Here is a 20,348-nt window from a genome sequence, read left to right on the forward strand (position 1 = left end):
TGCTTCTATCCTGAAGAAGGGAAAACACATCTGTAATGTGAAATGTAGGAATATACCCACTAAAGGGCTTTTTGAGAGGAGTAAGAAGGGGAAGATCTGATTTTGGTGTGTGTGCTAGTTATTATTAGAGTATACTCATGGCCAACTTATTCCAGTGACCTGTCCTCCAACAATTTATACTTGTTTGGATCTCAGTATTTAAAGTTGTCCTACTGGGTCAGATTTCTAAAAAGAAGACACTGTAGTGTGTGAGATATTTATTTGGAAAAGGAGCCCAAGAAGGTAGGGAGAGTCTCCTTAAGACTATACTGCAGGGGCACCTGGGTGGCTCAGTTGGTTAAGGGTCTGCCTTTGGCTTCGGTCATGATCCCAGGGTCCTGGGATCGAGCCCCGCATCGGGCTCCTGCTCAGCGAGGAGCCTGCTTCTCCCTCTCCCTCTGCCTGCTGCTCCCCTACTTGTGCTGTCTCTCTCTCCTTCTGTCAAATAAAGAAATAAAATCTTAAAAAAAAAAAAAAAGACTACACTGCATTTCACAGCCGGTGCAAGGAGACAGGGAAGGAAGAAGCACTGGGCTGTAAGAGTTTCAGACTGCAGCCCAGTTGCAAGAAACATTCATCCAGGACAATGGAGACTCCTTGAGGCAGAATTTCCTGTTAGAAGAGTCCCTGTCTCCGTGGAATGGGCACCTTAATTCCACTGTTATGCTTAATCATTGGCTGCGAGTACACTGAGGAAAGCGTTGCTTTCATGGTGGCAAATGCAGAGGGCCAACAGTAGAAATTTTGAGCAGTACATTTTCACAGCTGCCACATCCACATATAGCTGCGGATAAAAAATATCACTATTTTTAACCTTGCTAGTGTTTTGTTCTCACTCAACCTGTCCGAAACTAGATTTGTGACTCCTAGTCTATCTACATGTTCTGTTAATGCTAGCCAATTTATATCTTCTAATTCATCTCCAATCCTGGGCATATTGGTCAAGTATTTCAACTATGTCTCATTGAATTAGATTTCCCTTCATCCTCTTTTGGGAACATCTACTGATTCCAAGAAATGAGTAACTCTAAGAATTTCCTTTCTTTTTCTAAGTTCTTGCTGTATCCAGTATTTCTGAAGAGTAGCATGTAAATATTTTGATTTAAGATCAAGATAATGTAAACCAAATTGGTTAAGAGTACTGATTTTGGAGTTGGATATAAATGGATTTCTAATCCTGGTTCCATAACTTACTGCCTATGTTAATTTGGGCAAGTTACACAACGCTTCAAGCCTCAATTTTCTGATCTGACAAATAAGATAGTATTTTCCTTATAGTATTGTGAATATGGCATGTAGAAGGTGCTTCGTGAATAAAAGGTACATTATTAATCATTTCAACTAGGACTTATAAATTTTCTGCACATTTCCACATTCTTGATTCCATGTTACCTTTTCCCTAGAGTGACTTCAACCTAGTTCCACTCGTTCCAATTCACATAATCTTAGGACCACATCCCCTACATTATTGAGAAGTGACAGGCCATCAATTATTCAGTATTTATTGAGAACCTACTATGTGCCAGGAACTATTTTTTGCAATGAGTCTATAGCAGTGAATCAGATAAACCAAGTGTTCAACTTGATGAAGCTTATAATCCATTTCCTCAACCTCTGTGTTATATAATTCAAAATGTCTTATTTATCTCTACTTCCCTTTTCTGCCTTAGTCCTGTCTCATAGGAAGATTGTCCTTATTGATTTCCAATACTAACTGTAATTCTTTTCTTACCCAGCTATCCTAGAATCTTGGTCCAAAAACTATCTCTTGATCTACTGTGTGTCCACTCTCTGTCTCCACTAGATCATCTTTTTCTTTGCATAAAATTTTCCCCCATAATCTTACAAAGAAAAATACAAACAAACCTCATGTGGACATGCTTATTGCTTTTTCTTTTTTCCTTCTGTTTCCATTGTTTTTCAACCTGGCTTTCACACCAAGTCTACTTAAATAGCTCTCTCTTAAATGTGACCTACTATGGCCTTCTCAGCTACTTTTTCCCTTAAAAACTGAAGCACTTACTCTTTTTTTTTTTTAAAGATTTTATTTATTTATTTGAGAGAGAGAGAATGAGAGAGAGCACATGAGAGGGGGGAGCGTCAGAGGGAGAAGCAGACTCCCTGCCGAGCAGGGAGCCCGATGTGGGACTCGATCCAGGGACTCCAGGATCATGACCTGAGGCGAAGGCAGTCGCTTAACCAACTGAGCCACCCAGGCGCCCTGAAGCACTTACTCTTAAAACATGTCTTAAAACATGACACTACTTAAACCCAGTGCTACTTCTGTTTTTTCATCATAATGTGTCATCTTTTGCTCTTAATTCCATATCTGCACTGATTTTCTCAGCAGTTATTTATTAGGTACCTATTATGGACACTCAAGTGCAGATCATACAGACTCTGGAGAGAGAGTCTAAAATTCTGTTTTCTCTCTCCTTCACTAAAACCTCAATGCTTTTCTCTTAGCATTAAGGTTTCATAAAGAATATTCCACTACAAATGCTGATTTAGGTCTTCAATCATAACCTGCCACTGAATTTCATTCCTGTGGTCACCTATGCCTTCTATTCTTCTGGTTCCCTACCTGTTCCTCAAACTCCACATGTTTTAAATGGATGTTACCATATTCACCTAACTCTTTCTTTTAAATTCTATATATCTGCTAATACCATCTTCCAGTCACTGAAACTTTAAGGTTTAAAGTGATCTTTGTTCTATTCCTTAAACTGATCTCTGGTTTATCCTTATTGTGACCATTATTTGTTTCTGCTTCTAGTTCTTTTACTTCCTTCTTAGAGTATCATAGATAAGTCACTTGCCCTTGAACAATGCAGGGATTAGGGGCACTGACACTCTATGCAAAAACCCATGTATAACTTTGACTACCCCAAAACGTAACTATTAACAGCCTACTGGTTTTTTTTTTTTTAAGATTTTATTTATTCATTTGACAGAGAGAGAGAGACAGCAAGAGAGGGAATACAAGTAGGGGGAGTGGGAGAGGGAGAAGCAGGCCTCCTACTGAGCAGAGAGCCCGATGTGGGGCTCGATCCCAGAACCCTGGGATCATGACTTGAGCCGAAGGCAGACTCTTAATGACTGAGCCACCGAGGTGCCCTAATTAACAGCTTACTGTTTACTGGAAATCTTACCCATAACATAAATAGTCAATTAGCACATATTTTGTATGCTATATGTATTATATTCTATTTTCTTACAGTGAAGTAAGAGAATACTATGTTATTAAAATCATAAGGGAGAGAAAACACATTTATAGTACCGTACTATACTTACTGGAAAAAAAAACCCTGCATGTAGGTGGACTTGTGCAGTTCAAATCTGTGTTGTTCAAGGCTCAACTGTATTTTTAAAACCACCTTTCCAAAATCCTTCCTCATCTTCTAAATAAGATCTAATTCCTAGCCCTGGTATTCACTCTTCTCTAATGACTGTTGAAATCTTATATTCCATCAAATCTTCTATTGCCTGGGTTTATACCCTTTGTCCCTCAGTATCACCTTCCCTACTTGTGCTTCTCACTTTCACACCTGCATGACCATACAAAGGCCATTTGCCATACCATACTCTCTGTTTAACTTTGCTCCTGGAATCCCGTCCATCCTTCAAGGTCCAACCCAAACATCACGTTTTTAGATTCCCCTTTATCCTTCAGCCCCCCAGATATAAGAACTTCCCCCCTTCTGAAACACAATAGAGTATTTTATTTCTTTGTTATTCATCATATAATATATTGTATCTTCTCATTTCACTTAAGAGGCTTTGAGGTCCTTGAGGACAGAAACTTATGGCGTTCCTATTTGTATTCTACAGGATACCGAGTACACTGCCTTACTCAATAAGCATATGTTAAAGGAATAAATTAGGTGAGAAGATCTTCCTCTCTTCCAAAGTGATTACTTATCACTAAAGTACACTGATAAAGTAATAAACTGTGTATTCTGGCTGAGCAGTCTTCAAGAATACAAAGTAATTGCTGTACCTTTACTAATTTAGCTTTCTCTCTCATGCAGTTCTAACGTTAAGAGAGCACCTTCTCTGAGCCAGGCAAAGGCAGCAGGGGTACCAAATCATGACGACACAGTCCTTTCTCTGGAGATGTCTATAAGACTGGCATGCATACAGATGAGTACAATGTAAAATGAAAGAAATTTTAGCTGAGAACTTATATGAAAAAATACTCCACATAGGAGAATTACTACATGAGGAATGGGTTTATAAGCATACTTTTTCGGAATATTCTTTATGAAACCTTAAAAGAAATCAGTAGCTTCCATTCTTATATCTCCCTGAACCTTAGTATAGCAAACACAGTGATGGCTTTTCTTGAGCAAGTCTTAAAATTATAAAAAATCTTGCACAGTGTATTTATTTCCCATAAATCTACTTAGGCTGTCTAACATCCATTTTGTTTGAATGGGTCTAGAATTTTGAATAACAGGTGAATATAAGTTACAATATTTTAAATGGTATTTGCCTGGTTTTAAAGGCAAGCTGGAATGGGATTTGGTGTTTTCTTTAAAAAAAAAAAAAAAAAGTTTGTGGTGAGTTATGCCTGCATTAAGAGGTGTGATCTTTGTTATAATCCATACCTAGTAGGTGCTCAGTGTATGTTGGCTGAATGATAACAGTTGGAGAGCCCATCTGTCTATGCAGTTCTATGATATAGGGATTTTCAAAATTTAGCTTTGGAAAGAAAAGGCTAGTTAAATATAGAAAAGTGCATGCTACTCCGGAGAATTTTAAATGTACAAGTGGGCAACACAGACATATTTTCTAAAAGTTAACTAAATTACACAGTATAATAATAAAATAAGTCCAGTGGTATTATATAACTTTTAAATATTGATTATATTTCTAGGTTTTATTTCCTATTAGCACTCAACCCAGACAGGAAAACGGGTACATTCTTTATGATTAGAAAGAACTCTTTTGCCATTAGACCATGCTAAATTGATAGTTTTTATAGCCTGACAAGAGACCAAGTCATCATTACCTGGAGGGAAACAAATCATCTGAAGATGACTATTCTGTTCTGAAGGAAAGTTTGAGTTGACTGCTTGAGATTCTAAGTTTCATTTCCCAAGTGGCAAGGGTTAGTTTCGCTGCAGAACTGACAGTTTCTACCCTCTGGGTGGGTAGATTAGACTGGGAAATGTATAGGAGGAGAGCTTGTCAAGGAAATTCAAGGAGCAGAGCTGATAAGTTCTAGAGGGAATTCTAACCTGGTCCTCTGATTGAATCATAAATGCTTATATTTTATGGACTTACACAAGTGTGCAGAAGATAAAGAGGAAGAAGCAAAAGAAAGAGCAAAGAGTAGAAGGTGTGGGAGGAAAATACATCAGAAGAGGCATAAAACTTTATGGCTTGTCCAGCTTATCATTTATTGAGCATTTATTAAAACACCAATTTTGGGAACATTTTTGGTGATGATTGAAATTTTTTGAGACATTTCTTTAATGACAGTTCGTGGAGCTGAGTACTGGATTGCATTAAAATTCCAGAGTTAGAGGAAACAATTTTTAGCAAACAATAGAAATTCATTTTTGTTACTGGACCGACTGCCACAGTTCAGTTCCCGGCAGGATGAATCCATGTGTGGTTCTTAATGATTCTCTTATAAAAAACAAATGACGAGTAAGAAATGAGCTGTTGGAGGGTGTGAATTTGTAATAAGGATGAAGTGGGGTATGTAGTCGTCAAGGGATTTTTTTCCCCCTAAAACCAGGCTATCATTTATATTTATACTTTTGCTGCTTGTAACCCATTGCTTCGTACTTAAACAACCTAGTGCAGACTATGAAACATGTTCTTGAAGTCTTATTTATATTTCACACACAAATTTGTGATTATCCAGGCTTCATCATCACTTGGAATGTTTCATATTGATTACATGTCTACCCTTTCTCACTGATATTTCTCCACAGTATTATAACTGTTATAGGTGAGGTAAACTCTTAAACTAGTATTTTCTTTTATTATTCTAAATATTTATATCGATCACATGTTTTTCCTGGACATAAGGCTCCATCCAGCCTCTAAACAAAGTAGATAGGAAATTAAAACAAGTAGCCCGATCTAATACTGAGAGCTAATACTCATATCACGGTTACTGTTTTTCAGACCCAGTTTGCCTTACATGTAAGCTTCAGAACAATTACATTACATAAGCCCTAGTATTGCCTACACTTTACAAGGTGAGACAAGTGAGGAACAGAAAGGTTAAATAATTTTCTTGAGTAAACATAGCAAGATAAGTGTCAGAGCCAGGATTTGAACCCAAGCAGTCTAAACACTTGGTATTCCTTACTTTCCACTTTTGTAGCTCAACTTTTAGTTGAGCCAGGGGTAGAGTAAATGGCTATGTTACTCCAAAGCTCTATTTTAATATGATTATTTATTAACATGGGTATCCCTCTCTTACTAGATTATGAGCTTGTAAGAACAAGAACCATGTTTTATTAACTCTGTCATAGATGGTGTTCAATAAAAATTTTATTACTCTTGAATTACAGCTTATTATTGCCTTGAGATACTCACTCTGTCCAGGAGACTGGCCAGAAGTCACTGGTTTTATATCCACAGAACTTTTAGATCCACAAAACAAAAAATTCAATTGTTATCTGTAAGGTGGGATATTGTATTCATGATTCTCTTGTTTCTTTTCTATTTCTAAAAATACAGCAGCATGAATGAAGCAGAATTTTTAATTGATATAGGATAATTGTAGAATCATATTACTTCACTGAAATTTCTTTTTCTTTTTCTTTTCTTTCTTTCTTTCTTTTTTTTTTTTTCATACTCTTTCCTATAGGGTGCTGCTCTAATTAGAATGCTGGCTAATTTTATGGGCCATTCAGTATTTCAAAGGGGTTTGCAAGTGAGTAAAATGCTTTCTATTTTTTCTTACATTTTCCTTGTCAATATATTTATTTTAAAGATATTTCACAGCTTGAGAAATTGCCAATACAAAATTGCTGCATTTGACGGAAAACTTTAAGATGAATAAGGTAAGCAGTGTCTTTCCATATGACAAATGAAAGTGGTAGATAGGATTCTCACTGTATCAACTGGTAAAACTTGAACTATTATGCAATTTAGATCTGTTAAACATGCATTTTTAAATTGAAGTATTTTTCAAATATGTGAGATTCTAAATAAGTGGCATAGGATTTTCTAAAAGCCTACTTCTCTTTCCTTCGATATAAAAGTTAATGTAAAGTGAAAATAAATTATGTTAGACTTAAAATCTTAATGCAATTTTTCAGACATGTGCCTTTTATGTTGTTGTTGTTTTACTGTTGATATGCGTAAATTGTTATTTGTTCCTAAGATACTTAAATGTTTTTAAAATTGGAAATACAGTGTTTTAAATAAAAGAAGAAAAAAGAAGCAGTGTTATACTGCATTTAAAATATGAAGTATGGAATCTAAGAGTGATTCTTAAACAAGGAGGATTCTTAAACATTTTAAAGCAAACACAAATATAGAAAAATAGAACTTTTATTCCATTGAATCTGTTGAAGTAAATCATGTTTCTAGCAGCTGTGATTGATGAATTATTTATGATGCATTCTGCTACTTAGAAGTGTCCTTTAAAGTAAATTGATGTTCACCTGAAATACAATTATGCTAAGACAGAAAGAGCAATCAATCTTATCTGTTCTTAGTAAGCTTTTCATTTTGAAATTTAAATAAACTACATATGGGATTAGGTCATATTTTAGTAGTATAATTCTATCTTTACCCAAATAAACTAACAGATAAAATACAAAGCAAGAGTTAAATATGTTATGACAGTTACATATACTTAACACAACAAAGAAAAATATAAATAAATTTGTTGAAGAATAATTTCTCTTAGAAAATATTCTTACAGATTTGTTCCAGCAGGGGTTGAAATTTACTATAATCAGCTCTTTCCATTCGGGACACCTTCAGAATAGCTGAATTCTATTGAACCTATTTGACGGGTGCTCAAGTGTCTATTCTGATCACATAGTTGGGAAAATCTTTTTTCTCAAGGAGTGCCCTCCATGAATATCAACTGTCTGGAGGAATGTCCTTCCTATCCCCAATCCTTTATTTTTCCCCCTGAAGTTGTAGTGCTACAGTTCCAGAAAATATCTAAGCTTTCATAAGGGCAACACAAATTGAATTTGATTTCCTGGTAGCGAGTTGATGTGAAATCACTTTCTGTATAAAAATTTTATTGTTTTTCCTCATCTGTGGATTTGCTCAGCAGATTGAATAACTCTAGTTATATTATTTGGAAAGGATTATTGTTTTGCAAAGTTTTTCTTTAGCCTGTCGCTTTTTTGGTGGTATGCAAAAATACATCAATTTTTAATACACCCTTACTGACCCAGTCTCTTCAGTTTTATCTGAAAAAGAATATAGCCTCAAACTCCTATTATATTAAACTTATATTAATGTGTGCCTTTATGCTCTGATACATGATTTGGTTAATTCTCAACTGAGGGGACTCTATGTTTGTCAACATTGCATTTCATTTGCCTTGTGACATCTCATTGATCAGATAGATCTGTATCCTTCAGTACTTCGCTTGCAGCTTTATTTATACTCATCACTCAAACTGATTTAGTGTATCATCAGCAGTTTGGATTAGTTTACAGTAGATCCCTATGTCTAGGTGATAAATTATCATCTCTTGTGCATGAAGATGTATGGGATACATTTTGGAAATGACCTCCTGAACAGACAGTTCGTGTCATGGTGCTTGAGTGGTCAACGAGTTGATATTAATATATTTCCCATCCACAAGGCTCTGGGGAGTCTTGGTTTACATGTTGTTGTAGGAGCTAATCTGGACTGTCAATGCTTACCTCTGCTGGAAAAATCTATTAATTGTTTTTACATTAACCATGGCTGTTTCTGTGTTGGCAAATGGAAGTTTATGTTGAAGACAGCTAGAGTTAGGTTTGTAGTCAATCCCAGACTGCAAATAGTGTGTTTTTCATTTACATTTTTCTCCCTCCTTTCTTTTCTTCCTTCTTCCCTCTCTTTTCCTTGCCTTTCCTTTCCTGCTTTTTTTCTTCAGCTTATTACTTGGACCTTTCATGTTCTGCGCAGGAACAATTTTATAATGGAGTTTTCTTCTAAAATTTGTGTTCTCCTACAGTTTTTGTATCATTATGACCTGCCTTAAACCCTTTTGGGAACAAGGCAACTATTTTTCACAAATACAACCACAAATATATAAAACATATACAGCTGACCCTTGAACAATGCACAATTTAGGGGTGCTGACCCCCTCATCCCTCCCAACACACACAGCCAAAAATCTTCATACAACTTTTGATGCTCAAAAACTTAACTACTAGTAGCTTACTGTTGACTGGAAGACTTACTGATAACATAAGCAGTCAATTTGACACATTTTTGTATGTTCTATGCATTATATACTGTATTCTTACAATAAAGTATGCTGGAGAAAAAGTATTATTAAATATTAAGGACAAGAAAATACCTTTACAATACTGTACTATAAAAAATCCACATATAAGTGGACCTGTGTAGTTCAAACCCATGTTGTTCAAGGGTCAACTGCATATATTATATAATATACACAATATAAAATTTAAAATCTAATATAAATAAATATACACTAATATATAATAAATATTAATAGCTATAAAATAATTTATATAAATATAATACTTATATATTAAAAATAATAAAAGTAATATAGAAAGGTAGTAGATTTCTGGAAAATTTCTGGAACAGTTCAAATGTTCGTATTTAACTTACAAAGTATCTGAGTATCAATTCAACTCTATTCATCTACCTTTTGTATTGGAAAATACATTTTCAATTTCACTTCACCCATATATTTCTCAGTAGGAAGGGACTCTAGAAGCTTTTTGAGAAAAGTTTTATTCCTAATAACCATATAATTCATTTGCTCAGCTATTATCACAACTTTCCTTGGTCTGGTCTTATTGATATTTTTTTTTATCATTCCTTAATTTCTTAAATTTTATTTGATGCTTAAATGGTTCAGTTTAGCATAGTTTTAAAATAAATTGCTTCCCATCCAAGTACTAACCAGGCCCAACCCTGCTTAGCTTCTGAGATCAGAAGAGATTGGATGCATTCAGAGTGTTTACCCCAAAGATACAAATGTGATCCAAAGGGGCATCTGCACCCCAATGTTTATAGCAGCAATGTCCACAAATAGCCAAACTATGGAAAGAGCCCAAATGTCCATCGACAGATGAATGGATAAAGAAGATATATATATATATATATAATATATATATATATACACATACACACACACATACACACACACACAATGGAATATTACGTGGCCATCAAAAATGAAATCTTGCCATTTGCAGTGACATGGTTGGAACTAGAGGGTATTATGATAAGCAAAATAAGTCAATCAGAGAAAGACAATTATATGATCTCACTGATATGTGGAATTTAAGAAACAAGGCAGACATAAACAATGAATCATGGAACACTACATTAAAAACTAATGATGTAATATATGGTGATTAACATAACATAATAAAATAAAATTAAAAAAAAAAAGAAGGCAGAGGATCATAGGGGAAAGAGGGAAAAAATTAAGATGAAACCAGAGAGGGAGACAAACCATAAGAGACTCTTAATCTTAGGAAACAAACTGAGGGTTACTGGAGGGGTTAGGGGTGGGGGAATGGAGTGCCTGGGTGATGGACATTGGGGAAGGTATGTACTATGGTGAGCCCTGTGAATTGTGTAAGACTGATGAATCACAGACCTATACCTCCGAAACAAATAATATATTGTATGTAAATAATAATAAAAAAAATAAAATAAATTGCCTTAAAACTTCTTTTTTAAAATAACAGTATATACAGTTATAAAAAATTAGTCCTGGCTACCACTAACATCAGCTTCTGTTTTGATGTTTAAATTGAAAGTGAAATGTAGAGCAAACCAAGTATGAACTTTTGTTGGATTATGTATGCCCTCATAAATAATATATTTTTAAAACATAGAAATGTTTATAGTTTTGCAAACTTCTACATATCTACTGTTTTACATAATCCATTTCCCAAAATAATAGCTGGTGTATTTCTACGTATCTACTGTTTTACATAATCCATTTCCCAAAATAATAGCTGGTGTATTTTGGGAAGCATGAGGCAATGGAAATGATTCTCATTTTTGTTTCTAATGGTGGGCTTTCTACAAGTCACAAAATCCTTCTTGGCCCTTGACTCTATAGTTATAAAATGCAAGAGTTGGACAAAATACTCTCTAAGATTTTTTTCATCTTTCAGATTCTCCAAATGTAAGATTTATTTAATGCATTTTTTTACTAGTTAGACAATTTGGGTTTGATACTTTAATTTGGGAACTATTTTAATTTGATAGAAAAATTAGTAAGCTAGATGTGCAAAAGTGAGTGACTCCCTATTCTTGAATCTTAGTTATTATCTGAATATTAAGGCTATATGGCCTTCAATGTACATAGTACTGTAACTATGATCAAACCAGACCAGCATTTGTTGTTACAGGGAATTTTTGCTGGTGATGTTTCTTTTTAGCCAATTGCTAAGAAACTGCTTCTATTTCCCTTGCTTTTTAGTTATATTTCGTAATTTGTTACACTTTCATATTTTGCTCTAGATACTTTATGTGTTTATGATGAAGCTACAATTGTCTCAGATGACATTTTCTAAGGACTTTTTGAAATTTCTTGGTGATTTTTAATAGCATATGCTATCTTTTCTAAAGTCAGAATTTCTATTTACATTCCTGGAATCAGCTGGAGTCAACTGTACCTGTGGGTCTGAAGGCATTGAGATATATTGGACATTGGTTTTGAGAATCAGCATCCCCCCTGATGAGTGTCATTATAAGGGATTCAAACTAGTGGTAACTAACTTTTTCAGAGACAGGAAGAGATGCTTTTGACCCTAAAGGAGGCTCAGTGGAATTTAGACTTTCAAGGTCCCCATCCGGATGCAATTCTCTCCTGTCAGAAATAGGGAGATGAACCATGAGAGTCTATGGACCCCGAGAAACAATCTAGGAGTTTCAGAGGGGAGGTGGGTGGGGGAAGGGGGTAACAGGGTGATGGGTATTGAGGAGGGCACGTGCTGTATGAGCACTGGGTGTTACACTTAACTAATGTATCATTGAATACTACATCAAAAACTAATTATGTACCATATAGTGGATAACTGAACATTAAAAAAAAAAAGAAAGAAAAGAAATAGCCTTTGTTCTCAAAGACTTTGTAATTCTGTATGCTCTGGTAATGTTCTAGTAAAGCAATCATTTGTTTTCCCAAAGCCTCTTCTTCAATTTAGACAACTGTAGATGATAATTTAAGAAACTGTTTGACCCTGGGGCGCCTGGGTGGCTCAGTCATTAAGCGTCTGCCTTTGGCTCAGGTCGTGATCCCAGGGTCCTGGGATCGAGTCCCACATCGGGCTCCCTCCTCGGTGGGAGGCCTGCTCTCCCTCTCCCACTCCCGCTGCTTGTGTTCCTGCTCTCGCTCTCTCTGTCTCTGTCAAATAAATAAATAAAATCTTTAAAAAAAAAAAAAAAGAAACTGTTTGACCCTGAAAACCATACATTACCAGGACCTTATTATCCATGATCAATGATATTACCTCATCTAAATCTAATCAAGACAGAAATACAGATCAGATTCCCATCTTTGAGGTTCTATTTCCTGGAACATACCACTCTTGGTACATAATACGGTAGCAAAACCAAACCCATTCTAGGTCTTTCAAATAGAAAGGGATTTAACACAGGCTATATGAATTTCCTAAAACTGTTGGGAGGGTTAGAGGAGTAAAGGTCAGGAAAGCTACTGCTAGACTTCAGAAAATCAAAATATTTAGTTATCACAAAGAATTGATGATACTCATATACTCGGTGTAGTTCTAGTTAGGTTTGGAGAGAGAGTGAAATTAGATGGGTTTGTTCAATATATAGTCTTTATCCAGAAGTGCTTTGAAAGACTGTCTTCAGTTGGCTTTTGTGACACAGTGGTCTCCTGAGTGTGGACATACTTCACTCCATGTTCAACCCATGATACTGTTTAAGTATTGCTGAATACTTAAATACCTTACATCTTTTTATTTCCTGGGGATCTTATTGTTTCAGTGCATATTTGTTAATTTTCACCCACATGTAGTAATGCTTATGCATATGATCAATAAATTAAGATGTACTTCTTTTACTTTGTTTTTATAACTTAAGTTCCTATAGCTCAAATCCTCATTCTATGTAAGTACTATAGGCTTATTTCTGAAGTAATTCAAGTAATGATTCTTTAGATAGAATTTTTTTTTACACGACATTGACCTTTCTTATTTCATTTTTACTTGTTTTAACCTCTTAGTTATATTTTCTCTTTTTCTCTTATTTTTCTGGAAATAAAAGAATAAAACTATAATTATGAAACCCTCAGATAACATTGATTAGCTCAGTAACTATTAAAAATAATTATTACATAGTACTATTGCTTTTTCTTTAAAAAAAACTGTATTGTTATAATGATTTGAACCTCACGACACCATTCTTCATGTTATTATGAGTCAACACTGGGGAATTGAAATTGTGAAGAAACATCATTATTAAGCTTAATGTAAACTCAGAACCTGAAATCCATGTCAGAAAATGAGTTACCTTCTTGCTCAGCCAATGAGGGTAATTCAGTATCATCTAAAATGTAGTTGAATAAAAAAGATTTCTCTTGATTAGTATTTAACTGCTCTTTTCCATAAGATAATCCAGAACAAGATGTTTGGCTCCAATTATCAGGCTAGAAATTGCTTATGCAAATCAATGTAAGGCAATGAGGTGTGGATAAAAAGCAAAAGGGAAATATCATTATTATTGGTTTGTGCTCATAAAATTCTGATAGCTTGAAGGTAATGACAGGCATAAAGCCAGAGGGATTATTAGCAGCAACAACATACTCAATAACTTGTGTTCCAGTGAGAAGTTCTATGTTAACATGTGTACACAGGGTTTTTATTCGATAACTTCCGGCTTGCATTTCTGAGAGAGCATTTTCTCCCTTGCATGTAGATTTTTCAGAAAAATGAAAAGTCATAGAATAATAGAGAAACAGAGACAGTGTGTCGAAGTTCATTTCCTTTCTGAAGAGTTAGTATTGTGTTTTCATCCAGATGGTAGCTGAATCATGCTTCATCTAAAATGAATAACCACAGACAGATTTTGCTCAAATTTCTCCAGGTTTCACGTAGATCACTGGGCAGTTTTAGATATACTATTGGTAGAAAGGTTAACACTTCACACTAATTTGTTGTGATCACTCAATACCATATGATAATAATGTTATTGTTGCTGGTTTTAGTCATTGGATTTGACCTCATTAGCATTTAATTTATTATAGACCTAACTAGAAAGCTAAAATTATTGAGAATGTTAATATAGAAAAAATATTAATTATAAGGAAAGATTCCATGGTTTTGAGAATCAAAAATACTATCTCTAATAAAAAAACAAATACTTTAAAAATTAAATAACAGTAGTTATTCATATTTCTCAGTCAGAGAGAAATAACTTCTATTTCATTAGTTTCAACTAATTTTGTTTAGGTACAGCTACTGATTGAATCCTTATCGTTTTGCCTCTGAGTTCAATGTTGTTACCTGACCACTGACTATATGGCATTAACTAAAAAGCGTTTATTACTAATGACAAATATCTCTATTTGGTCATCCTGTAGGCATTTACCCAGCTCAATAGGAAGTCTTAGAAAGTTATATTTATTGGTTTTCTTTTACCTGTTAGTTAAGGTCTCAGGATATTTTATACATTTTAGCTATATAGAGTTGGTCCTATAAAACGATGTCTTAGATAACTTTATTTAAAATGTATCTGTGAAATTTTTAGACACCTTTGGTTGATGAGTGGATATATTTGATGTGGGTATATGTGCAAATGTACACCAATCTTTAAATATGCATGCCCTTGGGTACACCGATCTGCAAAGTGTCTCTCACTCCTTGAGGACTGTACCAATTGATTAGACTGCTAGTGCAGGATACAGTAAACTTGCCTCACAGGCTTCTGTTTTCCTGACCTATTATAACTCCGACATCAGCAGTTTTCTTTCTTTTCCTTGATTAATTTTTTTTCTTTTCCTTTAATGTTCTCTTTTCAGAACCTTCATGTAACCACATATCTGGCAATGTTGTAAATTTTGATGCAAAAAGGACCTTTCTGAGTTGGGAAGGTGGTTTTTCTCATTACTGATATTTTCCTAACTGCTTGGTGATGTTATTATATAGCTTAATACTGGGTGTACCATAAAATATTTAGTTTTTTCCTTGTTTGTGAACATCCAGATCACTTTCCGGTTTCTGTTAACTAAACAATACTGTCATGGTCTTCAAATTATAGATTTTCCCATTACATTTTGGTTGTCTCTTCATATCTATTTCTGGAATCACATTATCAATTTTTCTTCCAAAATGTTATGCCAGTATATAGTGGTAGAAGTTTGAAAGTTCTCATTTTATAATGCACTAAGCAAATAGCCTTAGGTCTTACTTTCGAAATAATTTTCTTACTAATTTAGTAAGTAAAAAATTATCCAATTGCTGTCTCAGTTTATATGTTTTTATCACAAATGATGTTGAAAACATTTCATATATTCTCTTGGATTTCACTCTTTGGTGACATAATCATCCATGTGTCCTACCCACTTGAAGATTGAAGTTTTACTCTTGTTTTCATAATTTTGTATAAATGGCAATACACTAAAAATAATAAACCATAACATGTGTACTATACATTCTTTTTCCCCATGATATCTAAATATCTTCGCATTATGATGAAAAAGCCCATGTTATAAATTAGTGGCTTAGGAGGAGTGCTAAAGACCTAAGTTATATATTTGGAGAATGACTTACAAAAGGTTCAAACGCATTCAAAACATTTGATCTACCTCTGTGTTTCTATCCATGGAAGAGAGGGCTTGGTTCTAGGAGCAAAGAAATGGCAATGTTCATTTGTCATCCTGAAGCTCATTTCCTTTTGCAATCAGTCTCTTATAGTCACCTGTTCTCTTCTGCTCAAGGTCTCTCCCTGTGATTATTTTACAAATCATTTTTCCCCCTAAAGAACCATAACTCATTAGAGTGTTAAGATCTTTTCTTAATGCTTTGTGCTAATAAACCAAAATTGTGATTTCACTTCCTGCACCAGCGTGCTTTGGTTTAGATCCACAGCACACGTTGCTCCCCCATCAGCATGTTCAGTTATTCATTTATTCCACACCAACTTATTACATACCCATTCTATGTCAGACCCCGTGATAAGTACCAAGGATTCAGGGCATGCTGCACATAGCAGAGATGGCCCCTGATTTCATGAATCATATATAACAGGATAAGATTGGCCCTCAACAGGAAAAAAGCAAATACATATATATTTACTAAATGCGAGAAATGCTGGGAAGGAAAAAAATAGAACGCTGTGAGGGAACATGTGGGCAGATGGGTCAGACAATTTTAGATTGGGTGCTCAGGAACTCCTTCTTAAGAAGAAGGCATGCAGACTGAGGTCTGAAGACTGAGAGAGAGCTGGGGGAGGAAGGAGATCATTCCGGAAATATGGAAGGGCTTGTGCAAAGGGCTGAGGCCAAGGACTGAGCAAGTTCAAGGAAAAGAAAGAAACTGGTGTGGCAGAGCAGAGTTAGTAAGGACAAGAGAGAAGGTAAGAGAGGAGGGCAGGAAGTAATCATGCAGTGCCAAAGGAGACGGTGCTAAGAAGGCTGGATTTTATTTCGAGTGCAGTGGGATGCTATTAAACAGTTTGAAACTGGATGTGATGTGGTTCTAAAACAGTTATCTAGCAACTTGTAATAATATATTGGGAGTGGGGCAGTCAGCATACCAAGAGAGGAATCAGGTAATAAAATTAGGAAGATATTTGGGGATTCAGGTGAGAGATGATGGCAATGTAGTCAGTAGATACACATTGACTTGGATGGATTCAAAATGTTTTTTGAAGGCCAAATACATGGATCTAGGGATAGATTGGGTGAAGGGTATGTATGAGAGGTGAGGAAGAAGAGGTACCTGAGAATGATTCTGACGTTTCTGGGGTCAAGGCCTAGAAACAAGCCCTGCAGGGCTGTAACAATTGGAGTTTGACAGAAGAGGAGGGGTCCCCAGGCTAGAGACCAAGATGGGGCAGCCGGAGAGGCAGGCAGAATACCAAGGGTGTGGCATCACCCAATTAAAGAAGAAAGCTTATTGCAAGAAAGTGATCCATGAGGTTAAATGCAACTGAGAGGTGGAGTAAAGACTGAAAAGTGTTTCTTTTGGCAGCTTGCAAATTTATTGATTATCTGTGGAATGGGTTAAAGAGTGCATGGGAAATGTCTGAGTGGAAACAGTGTCTGGAGAGTAAAATTTAAAGAAATTTGCCAAGGAAAGAGATCAGAAAAGAAAGTTTTTGTTTTGTTTTGTTTTTAAAGATGGGGGACAGTTGTACAAGTTAGGCTGGTAGAGAAGGAGTCAGGAGAGGAAAACTTGATGGTCAGAAACTAGAGAAGTGAGAGATGACTGGGACCTTGGTCCTTGAGAAGGTAAAAGAAATGGTATCTGATAGGAGATACACTTCCAGTAAACTTGGGAATTTGGAAATGGGAAGACAAGGGAGTTCCTTTCTGATGAATTCTAATTTTTTGTGTGTTTTGAACAAAGTCAGGAGCTAAAGTGGGGTAATACTGGGTGGGAGAGAGGTTTGAAGATTGAGGATTGGGAAGAGTAGGATGGCATGACTATTGTATTGAGTGCCTATTTGAGTTTGGGAATTATGAATTCATAATAAAACTAAACTGCTCAATTGCATTATTTTCTTCCGTAATGCTCAGAGGCATGATGCAGGTTTAGAGAAGGCACATAGTTGGATTCATCCAGGATTGGGGTTTTGCCAACTAGTAAACTTGAAGGATAGAGCTGCAAAGGAGATGAGGCTATTGGCTAGGAATTGATTAAGATGAGCTATGAAATATAAGCTGGATAATTAGGGAAACAAAAATAGGAAGGATCGGATAGACAAATACCTGCCATTGACAAGCAATGTATTAACAAGTATATATGATTTTAACACTGACTAGAAGAAATCCCCATGCTTCTGAGCATCTCTGCCCTTATTGAATTTCCCTAATGTCATGCCTATTAATATGAGGATATTCCAGGGGACTTTTTCATTCTGGTACATATGGTGAAGAGCCCTTTGTTCTCCACGCTGATATGCATTCATATTGGTTTCTTGGTGTGGGCTGAATTGTAAATGGGAAAGAAGTGAGAGAGCACATGTTGCTTGAGTGTTTGGTATATATCTTGTCCAAGCCTTGTCTTTCTGGTCACCTGAATGTTAGTGTTTTTGTGGCTTTATGCCAACTTAGGTATGGCTATTTTGTGCTGAGGTACCTAATTAGTGCCCTTTTTCCATGAGCCACCCAAGTCACCAGCCATCAGTGACTTGTCACCTGAGTAGATCTCTGTGAAAAATAGGGTGCTAGACTGCACAACTCGGGAGCCCTCCTAGTTTCTTTCTTTTTCCAGACCCAGGAGAGGGAATGTTTCTAAGCTTTCCTCAAGTCTAAAAAAACTCTGGCCTCAATTTTTTTCTTGCATTTTTACTTTTTTAAAAATTAAAAAAAAAAAGTCCCTCTAAGCACTATCCTCCTTCCAGTTAGTTCATATAATTTCCCTTCTTGAGCCTCTGGAACATTTTGACTACTCTTGGGGGTGAGATCAAATATGGCAACTCTAGAGGTATTTTTCCCTTGAGCTTGGTCTTATAATAACTAACATTTCTTGGGTTCTGGTATGACAGCATTTTTCTAGGTGCTTTTCTCATTCTATGTCATTTTCTGTGCACAGTCTTCCTAAGTAAGTACTATATTATCTACCCTTTCCAGTAGAAGAAATTAAAGTTCAGAGAAAATAGATAACGTACTCAAGATCACATGGTTGATAAAGAATAGCCCAAATTCCTATTTAGTTTTCTAAATACACACATCTTTCTCAATTGAGTTGCATTTTTTTTCTCAACTAGGCACCAGCTCTAGGGCTGACTGAGAAAAGTGGGGAGCTCTATGTACATGCCCTACAGTCTGTGGGCATCTTGATTTACAAAAGGCAGTGTATTTTTACCAGCCAGGATATAATTTATCTATTTCATGAGCTTGTTATGGTCAAAGTCCTTTACCAGGGCATTCAGGAAAAGCAATTCACAAACTTCAGTTTTACCAATAGATTCATTTTATGTCTCAGTAATATTTCAAGCTAGTGGCAGAAGTGAGAGGTGGGGATATTTTAGTACCCTAAAATATCCCTATAGACTTACATTCACATTATTTTACTGACAGGTGTAGGACCCTGTCAGCTTGCTCCAGAATGTACAAATTCAGCAACGGCAATATTACTTACACCTCTGGTGATGCTTCTGCACGTGGAAGCATTGATGGCATGATATGTAATTGCTAAATAAGAGATCTGTGAAAACAAAACTGATGTGCAAATATGCCATTGTTTATAATTTAAAACAAACAAACAAACCTTTTATGTGCCAGCAAGTTGTTTTGATTTAAAATTCTCTGATTTTCTGGTATATTTTGCAACCCTTTAAGAAAGTATACTGATTTTACAAAATTATACTCTTTAGGTGGGCAATGTATTTTTCAAATATGTAAAATGCCTTTTTGTTCCTAGAGAAATATCTGAATTCTCCTGTGTGTAAGTAAGCAACTTGTAATAGTAAATCTAGGTGAAACACACATTAAAAAAATAAAAATAAAAAATGCATGCAAACAATGATATAACTGCTTTTGTTCTATCTATTCAAATAATTTTCTTTCCTAAATACCACTTCTTTTTTACTGTGTCTGGTGGCCAGACGCTCCTGTACCTTGAAAAGTTTCGTAGTGGTTCCTCTTTTACTGGGCTTCCTCCTAAGAAACTTGTAATACTTTAATAATAAAGGTTAAACAATTATTCATACCTTTTCATTCTTGGTTCCTATCAAATAGAATAAAATGTAAACATTCTTATATTTTGCATAATGCTTTTCCAGTGCTGTGCTACTCATTTTTATTTCATTTCATAGTTTTTTTTATTTAATTATGTTATGTTAATCACCATACATTACATCATTAGTTTTTGGTGTAGTGTTCCATGATTCATTGTTTGTGTGTAACACCCAGTGCTCCATTCAGTAAGTGCCCTCTTTAGTACCCATCACCAGGCTAACCCATC

The 20,348-nt window shown here is 35.4% G+C and overlaps 1 protein-coding gene across 1 annotated transcript in view; it reads left to right on the top strand.

Annotated features, from left to right (window-relative positions):
- TRHDE (thyrotropin releasing hormone degrading enzyme) overlaps positions 1–20,348 on the top strand; it is a 349,173-nt gene that overhangs the window by 231,455 nt on the left and 97,370 nt on the right. The window contains exon 7 of the mRNA XM_006728228.3: positions 6,875–6,940. Coding sequence (XP_006728291.1) covers positions 6,875–6,940 — 66 coding nt within the window. The remainder of the gene's footprint in view (positions 1–6,874; positions 6,941–20,348) is intronic.

Source organism: Leptonychotes weddellii, chromosome 5 (assembly GCF_054177405.1).
Source record: "Leptonychotes weddellii isolate Sample4059 chromosome 5, ASM5417740v2, whole genome shotgun sequence".
Taxonomy (NCBI): Eukaryota; Metazoa; Chordata; class Mammalia; order Carnivora; family Phocidae; genus Leptonychotes; species Leptonychotes weddellii.